Genomic DNA, 9,182 nt, shown 5'->3' with positions numbered 1-9,182 from the left:
ACCTATTAAATGTCTTTTAAAAAAATTTAACAGCTGCACAACTAAAAAGAGTGGCAACCTGGACAACGGCCGACTAGTCTTATCTTAAACAATAACCTAGCCAATTAAACTTCTGTGTATTAAAATATCTTAATTTATTTGTGGGCTGTAATAAATTATAGGCCATTCCCTATCGGTCCATTGTCGTAAAATTAGGCCCTAGGTTAATTGTTGTTTTAACACACAAAATTTTTATTTATTATTTAATTCACATATCAACCTACGTACTATTCTGTAAAAAAATTAAAAAAAAAATTTAAGGTGAGATTATTGTATAATAATAGGATTATTAACAACAAACTAGTCAAAGTTGGATTATTAGAAGCAGTTTTTCTTTTTTAACAAAATATAGAATATTAAAGTCAATTAAAAAAAATGTGTAAAAATTGTAGAAAATGAGGAGCAACATATTAAAAAAAAAGTTTGCAAATAAACCGGAATAAAGTGAAAAAAAATGGATAAACATGGAAAATGTTAAGTTCTATGAACATAGGTACATTTATGAAATATAGAGTAGTATAGTACACGCTATTGGAGAAACTTATTAGAAAGGTAAATGGATGGATTGAACTATTAAATTATCAACTTTAACAATGTAAAAATTTCTTCTTATTTGTTGTAAAAATCATATCGTAAATATAACTAATTGTGGAAGCTTGATATTTCACAAACTTTTAAAAAAATCGGGTGTACAATAATTATTGTACATCCATTTTAAATATCTCTTAAAGTGATCAAAAGTTACCCCTAAAATGAATAAAAGTTATCCTAATATGTATAAAAGTAACCCAATACAAATAAAAATAATCTACGTTTTATTGGTAAAGAATCACATTTTAAATGACTAAAGTTCAATTATTAGTGATTGAAAGTAATTTTATCACCCTTATAAAACTTTTCTTGATCGATTTATAAAAAAAATCATATGATGTTCAAAGTTACCCAAAACAAGGCAAAAAGTTACCCTAAATTGACTTAAAGTTACCCCTATACTGCTCGATGTACACTAATATTAGTGTAAACCGGATGTATACAAAAGTTGCAAAAACTTTTGTATACACCCGGTTTACACTAATATTACTGTACATCGAGTAGTATAAGGGTAACTTTTACCTAATTTTAGGGTAACTTTTTGTCTTTTTTTGGGTAACTTTAAACATAATACAATTTTTATATAAACAGACAACAAGAAAAGTTTTATAATGGTAATTTAATTACATTCAATCACTAATAATTGATTTTTAGTCATTTAAAATGTGATTTTTTACTAATAATTTTTATTTGTATTGGATTACTTTTATGCATATTAGGGTAACTTTTATTCATTTTAGGGGTAACTTTTGATCACTTTAATCTATCTTTATAATCGATGTACAATAATTATTGTACACCCGATTTTTTTAAAAGTTTAACTTTTGTATACATCCGGTTTACACTAATATTAGTGTACATCGAGCAGTATAGGGGTAACTTTAAGTCAATTTAGGGTAACTTTTTGCCTTGTTTTGGGTAACTTTTGAACATCATATGTTTTTTTTATAAATCGATCAAGAAAAGTTTTATAAGGGTGATAAAATTACTTTCAATCACTAATAATTGAACTTTAGTCATTTAAAATGTGATTCTTTACCAATAAAACGTAGATTATTTTTATTTGTATTGGGTTACTTTTATACATATTAGGATAACTTTTATTCATTTTAGGGGTAACTTTTGATCACTTTAAGAGATATTTAAAATGGATGTACAATAATTATTGTACACCCGATTTTTTTAAAAGTTTGTGAACAAGATTTATTGTAAAAATATTGTAGAAGTATTAAAAAGGAAAAAGCTAAGGTACTGTAAAATAATGAGAAGGGGCCTAGTTATTATTTTAGGAAACAAAGAAAATTGGAAAACTTACTTAGCCCATCACAAATACACGTTAGAATCATATATAATCCCATAAATATAGGGAAACAATATCTTAATTTGATTTAATTTCCAAAAATAAAAATCATGATTTAGTAATTTTTTTTTTTGACTTAGGCTGCACGTAAGTGTACACTTAGCCCCGGCATATTGCAGCATAAATTGGCATCATTATTCATTACATTTAAGCAAATTAAAGAGAATACAAAAACACAAAAACAAATAGAGCAAGACAAGAGTAAAGAAAGAAGAATTAAAGTGATGGATTCAACATTATCAATCATTCAAGTACGATTGAATAACTACGATGAAGAAATGAAAAGTCTAACTGATTTATTAGCATCATACAACAATGTTTGTATTGATACGGGCTTCACTCCATTTTTACGTGTTACACCACGAGGTGCAACCGAGTTGATGATATACGAAGATATGAAATACAACACCGGAAATTGTAAGTTGTTTCAAGTCGGATTAAGTCTTTGTGATGATCAAGGGAAGATAGGTGGTTGTTGGCAGTTCAATCTATGTGATCCTCGTACGTACGTTCAAGGTGAAACCACTAGTTTATTTCACAAATAACTTGGTTTTGGTAACATTGTGAAAAAGTTCCGTGGAAAAATCAAGTGGGTTACATTTCATGGTATGTACGATTTAGCGTTCTTGATTAGTAGTGTGCTCGAATTATCGATACCAAACACGAAAGAGCAGTTTCTTGAACTAGTTAAGAGAGTTTTTGGAAAGTTTTATGATCTTAAAGCGATGGTTAAGCACTATGAGAACTACTTGGGTCCTTTGAATGAAGATGTGTTAGGGTTGGGGAAAGTGACTCAAATGGTAGGGTTTAAGCTACTCGGAAAGCGTCATCATGCAGGCTCGGATAGCTTAGCAACGGCTCAACTTCTAAGCAAGTTCTTTGAATGGGATTGTTCTAACTCTCGCTTCGAAAATTTTCAAGACTACACAAAATTTGAAGGGATACTCTACGGCATATCTCCATCTCAAACAAGAAACGCAATTCCTCATCATATTCAAGAGGCTGTTCGTATGCGTCATCATAATACAATGTATCTTCCTAAGGCTCCTATGTTCAGTTATGCGCCTCGTAGTCCATTTTCGAGGATACAAGCTCCGCTATTTACGGTAGTAAGAGATGTATTGGGCATCCCTTATGTTGTTTATGGCAATGTGCCCTCTACGGTACATGCTCCATCATCAAATATTGTAGTTTCTTCAATTCCTTTATGTTGTTAATAAGAGATTTTATGTGTTGTTCTTTCACTGTTTATTTTCAATAGAGATAGATTTTTTTTTCTATTTAAAAGGATAGAGAACAAAATTAATTTCACCTAATTTTGATAATCCAAAACATAAAGGCAATAATATTACATAGTAACTTACAATTTTACTAAATCCATTTTTCAAATCTAGTTATCACATTATTACACCTTTTAATTTAGTTGTCACATTTATTAATCCTAACACAAAAGGGCAATAAATCGGAGCCTAACTTGCGTGAAGACCATCTCCGAGAACAAGTTGTTTTTATAGAGATGAGTAATCAAGGTAGACGATGGTGAAAGACTCGAGTAATTTCAAGCAGTACGTACCAATCGGACATGAAAAAGTTTTGCATTTTAATCTGCCTTTTAAATTCTAAAAGGCTAAGTCACACAATATATTAATTTAAGAATATTACATTCCAATCTCATGAAAACTGTACAATGACATGTATGAACTAATGAACACACTAATGGTACAAAGTTATATACATAGCAATGGATTTGCTTGTTGACTATAGTGTCGCCCATATTCAATTTATAATGTAAATGTAGACTACACACGAACTGTGCACATAACTACAGTTTTGAAATCTAGCGGAAATTGGAAAGGTGTCCTGGTAATGAGAGATCTCCATGACATTTTTCTGGGGTCATAAATTTGCATGAACAGGATAGTGCCCCTTCTGCGATGCCTTGATCTTCGGATTGCTGACAATTCAACTCCCTGGAGAAGGGAGATCACATGAAGCTCTCCTCGAAGAGCTATGAAGCCAAACGGTGATCCATCCTGAGTTTTTCTTGGAACAGTTGATTCTTTTAACCACCGATTTGATGCCATGTTATATCTGTAACATTTTCAAGTACAAAATGGAATCACACAAGAAAATATAAATAAGCATTTATGTCACACAAACATATACTCTGTAATAACATCTTCCTGTAAATCGTGAAAATGCTCAATCATACTTGACAAAAATGAATCAACAAAATCAATTTTGTTTGAAAAGGAAAGACAAATAGTTTCTGTTCTGTGCCATGATTGCCAGTTATTTGTAGCATTCCATGTCCAGCATTATTTGCCCTATTCAGTTTGAAGTATTACTCTACATCAGAAAAGGTTCATAACACAACTTAGAGGGACAGGACACAAGAGGCACTAACTGTAAAGGAAAAAAAAAAAATCCTTCTCTAGGCTTTTGCTTTCTAATTTCCTAAGGCTCTACGAGTAGCTTCTAAGGTTCTACGAGTAGCTTCTAAGGCTTCATAACTTGCTGAAAAGGTGTTCGCAAACATAAGATGCTTTACTAAAGTTCATGTACTTCTTTGAAGCGGGAGGAAGATGTGAGGTTTGCTAAGTTACTCGCAGGTACAGCGAGGTCTTATACGCGGGCTTGGTGCCCAAACCTCTACCAAATCTCCAAACACACCTCAAAATGAAAAACAAACACCCACATTTTATTCAATGCATTAGAAATTCATTTAAGAAAAAACACTGCACAAATTGGAGTAGTACCTATTCTGTCATCTAAAGCAACCAAGGAACACCAGGCCATAAGGTCATACGAAGTATAAAATATACCAGGACACTATTGTCTGTTTATCACAAAGGATGTTTCTGGGGATTTTTATTAGGCAGATGAATAATCTACACCAGAAATCTACCTAAGAACATACTGGAAAATGCATGCTACGAGGAATGATGTTTGACTTCAATATCATAAATGGAAATAAATTCAAAGACGATCATGAAAGCAATAGACACGGGAAGATTCTACATAAAGATAAATCACATAAATAGCCTAAACTAGAAGCTTTACACTTAGATTTGAAAACATAAATGGCATAAAAATCATGATTTTGCATCATTTAAATATCACAAGAAAAGCCTTGAGCAATATCATTTAATGCGTCGCCAACTTCAATAGTGCATAAAATGCACATTGCAACACTAGCAAGCATCATCATATATGTAATAGGCCCTAGCAACAGTAGAAGCACTTCAAAAGTTTAAAGGGATACATCTGAACAAAGAAACAGAGCCACAAAACAGAATTCTGTACTCCACCCAACAAAAAAAAAAAAAAAAAAAAAAAAAAAAAAAAAAAAAAACAGATACAAATAATCAGCAAAACCTATTCTAGGTCAAACCAGACTCATCTCTAATCCAAGAATACAGATCAGACTTCTTGACAGCTTTCTGCTGATTATCACAACACTTTTTGTAAATCAAAATTTGAGCTTATTGGCAGCTGATTTTCATTATTGATAAGAATCTGTTAAGATTTCATGTGGGAAACTTTAAAATAAGTCATGGCATAATTAAAAAGAACAAGTATACGCCTCACTTAACTTAATTTAAGATACTCATAATATACACAAGATATAGAGGATAGAGCTACTCAGAACAGGTAATTTGGTTAAAAGATGGCTAATTTAATCTAAATAACCAAATGTACCCACAATAACAATGCAAACATTCTGATAAATCAAATTTTCACAAACTCTTTCCTTCTAAACAACCTTCATCGGTGGCCAAACCCACGCATAGTCATGCACCACAACTAGATAATTTTAACTCTTCAAATATACTATGAGTATGACTCCAGTCAACAACAGAAAAAAAAGCATTTGCTTAGTAATCCTCAATAAATGCAGTTGCAGTTGCACAGTCTTACTGCACAGTCAAAACATGACATCACTCACATCAGTGTAAGAAACCATGCAAATGTAATAACAAGCTCAAGTGCTCAACTAATCTCTCCCAAAATATTTCATTCCCAAGTTTTATTTACAGAAATATTTAAGTTTTGACACAATAACACATCCATTGTCATTCCCCTATCCTAATCCTAATCCAAACGGTTTAGTACTATTACTCTACACACAAACAACTAATCCATTCACAATCCTAAATTACAATGCAATCACATAACCACCGTTGCGAAAAATCAGCAATATCACTCCTCTAAGTCCTCCCTAATCTGACAAGGCGACACTCCAAAACAAACTTCTAGAGTTCTAAGCACACAATACACATAAAACAACAAGACAGGTATCATCTAATTGATTTAACTTGAACATTCGTAGCAACACACTCCATCCCCAACAAATTGAACTAAAAATTCATGTAGAACACTTCACATTAGGCACAGCATCGACAAAAAAGACCAAGCAAACCAATTCAATTTGATTTAAGATGCTCATAGCAGCAAGGAATCAACAATATGACAGATAAAACTACTCAAAATGAATAATCTACTATTCTTACCTACAAGAACACAAAAGGATGGCTAATTCACTCTACATAACCAACCATGCCCACAATAACGTATTAATAATGCAAACATATTAGGAATTACATCTTACATTTGGAATACCTAGATAGCTTTGCATGCGGAGTATAAATTAGAGTTGTGTTAGATAAGTTAACCTAATGCTGTGGAGTCGATTTAGGTTTAAGCTAGAAGGCTAACTGGCTAAGGCAGGTAGATTTTCTAACATTGCATCGTAAATTCGTAATTATATTGCCTTACCCTAAAACTTGATAAAAACATTCTAACAAAATCAACTTCTAGTTGAGATCTTTCAAGCAACCAACTTAACATCTAAAAATGGCCAAAGGCAGGCGCAACACTGTTCTATACTAATAGTCCTTCAGACATTCTAAAGACTCTAACAAACAAGAGAATAAAACAATTACTTAATATAATGCTCCAAACAAAGCATTAGCAGATTTAACACACTTCACATCAGGCACAGCATCGACATAAAGACCAAGCATACCCATTCAATTTGATTCAAGACGCTCATAGCAGCAAGGAATCAACAATGTAACAAATACTCAACATGAGTAATATACTATCTTATCTACAAGAATCCAAAACGATGGCTAATTTAACCTACATAACCAATCAAGCCCACAATAATATATTAAACATATTAGGAAACATATCTTACATTTGGACATTTGGTATGTCTAGATAACTCCACTTACGGGGTGAAAATTAGAGTTGTATTAGGAAGGTTTACCTAATGCAGCGGAGTCAATTTAGGCTAAAGCTAGAAATCTAACGCAGGTAGACTTCCTAGCATTGCATTGTATTTATATTGCTTGACAATTGATGAGAAGATTATGCCTTACCCTAAATCTTGACAAAACATTCGAACGAAATCAACTTCTTGGCAGTATCTTTCCTTGCAACCAACCCAGTATCTAAAGCTGGCCAAAGGCACGCGCAACACTATCCTAAACTCATAGTCCTCCAAACATTCACAAAGATTCCAACAAACAATAGAATAAAACAATTACGGAGTCCTTAATATAATCCTCCAAAAAAGCATTAACACACTCTTACACTCTAATTACACTAAACATAGTTAACAACTTAACACACACATGATACAAGTAGCATATAAGATATAATCATATAACAATCATATCAGTAATCGTTGTAAACTTAATTAAGAATGCAAACAAATAATCACATTTACAAACTACTACAGTACCAACTAAATAAAATTGAAACTTTGAATTAAAGATGATAAAATTTCACCTGAGAATGTCATTCCCATCAAGCATAAACACCCTAGGCAATTTCTTACCTCCTTCCTCCTCCTCATCATCAATCACCACAACCTTTCCAAGCCTAACTCTCTCCTCATCCCCCCACATATCCCCAACCTCCCTCCACTGCCCCGCCCCCGGCTCCGGTCCACCACCACCATTCTCCATTTCCAACACCACCACATCCTTATAATACTCATCCACCGGCAAAACACCATTAATCGTCCTCGCCTCGCCGTACCCACCCATCACCCAAAACTCCCTCCCACCACCCACACTAAACCCAACACACCCGGCCCGTGACCCGGGAAGATCAGCAAGTGGGGCCCACTCATCCCTCTCAACATCATACACCTCAGCAAACCCGACCCGTGACCCGGCTGCCCCAAACATCGCATGCCTCGACCCACCTCCCGCCACCACAATCCTCCCATCCGCCACCGCCGCAGCCGCAAGGGACCCACGTGGGGTGATCATGGGTGCGAGTGGGACCCACATCCCAACCGCCATATCGAACCGGAAAACCGACGCAGAAGCAATGGGCCGATCAATCGGGAAAGACCGGGTATCAAACAGTGACCCGCCCAACACATACAAATTCGGCCCAATAGCAAGAGAAGCAAAGTTAGAGAGAGAGTACACATGCGGGTTAATGGGCATGGGAGGAAGTTGGGCCCAAGCTAAATGGGTCGGGTCAAAGAGATAAGGGGAAGAGAGAGAAGGGTCTTCTGGAAAAAGACAGAGGAGGTGAGAAAGTGAAGAAAGAGGAAGATGATTATGGCGAAGAGAAAATGGGGTTTTTGATGAGTAGAAATTACGCCATGATTTGCAGATTGATTTCAATCTTCCATGAAAAGGGTATGGTATGAAAGAAAGGATTAAAGCAGAGAGATCGTTTGGAAGGGTTGGAATTAAAGTTAGGGTTTCATCAATTTGGGGGATTTTTGATGAATCCGCCATTTTTGTATTGCAATTCAAGGTTTTTCCTAACCCTTCTTCTTCGATTTCTCTCTCCTTTCTTTCTGGAATTCTGGAAATGATGCAGTGAGAAAACAGAGGAAATGGAATTTGCGGTTTTTTATATTTTTGGAGTAATTTTTGTTTGATTGAAACTAAGAATGTGTCTTATGTTGGTTATAATTTTTTAAAGATGAGGAATTTATTAATTTAATTAATTATGGGTGTTTTTATTAATTAATGGGGGAAATTTTAGGACATAGTAGCTGAGATTGTGACATGTGGCAGACTGCTGGATCATGTACTTGTAAGAGTGTATATGGCAGGATAAGATTGGATAAAATTTGATCAGTTGACTTTTAGAGATTTGTTTATAATATTTGACAAAAAATACTACCTCCGTTACATATTATTTGCAACGATTT

General features: G+C 34.1%; 2 protein-coding genes across 2 annotated transcripts; one reads left to right on the top strand and one right to left on the bottom strand.

Annotated features, from left to right (window-relative positions):
• The first annotated feature begins 2,214 nt into the window (after positions 1 to 2,214).
• On the top strand, positions 2,215 to 3,207 carry LOC145597240 (putative CCR4-associated factor 1 homolog 8). The gene is made up of 2 exons (XM_081653388.1): positions 2,215 to 2,506; positions 2,612 to 3,207. Exons 1-2 carry the CDS (start codon positions 2,215 to 2,217, stop codon positions 3,205 to 3,207), a joined length of 888 nt encoding a protein of 295 aa, XP_081509514.1.
• Positions 3,208 to 3,632: 425 nt separating this feature from the next.
• LOC145598206 (F-box/kelch-repeat protein OR23-like) lies at positions 3,633 to 8,935 on the bottom strand. The gene is made up of 2 exons (XM_081654527.1): positions 7,790 to 8,935; positions 3,633 to 4,081 (listed from the first exon to the last, which is right to left on the bottom strand). Exons 1-2 carry the CDS (start codon positions 8,758 to 8,760, stop codon positions 3,790 to 3,792), a joined length of 1,263 nt encoding a protein of 420 aa, XP_081510653.1. The 5' UTR covers positions 8,761 to 8,935; the 3' UTR covers positions 3,633 to 3,789.
• Between the last annotated feature and the right edge of the window lie 247 nt (positions 8,936 to 9,182).

Source organism: Chenopodium album, chromosome 20 (assembly GCF_948465745.1).
Source record: "Chenopodium album chromosome 20, dcCheAlbu1.1, whole genome shotgun sequence".
Taxonomy (NCBI): Eukaryota; Viridiplantae; Streptophyta; class Magnoliopsida; order Caryophyllales; family Amaranthaceae; genus Chenopodium; species Chenopodium album.
This window is presented reverse-complemented; position numbering and strand designations above follow the sequence as displayed.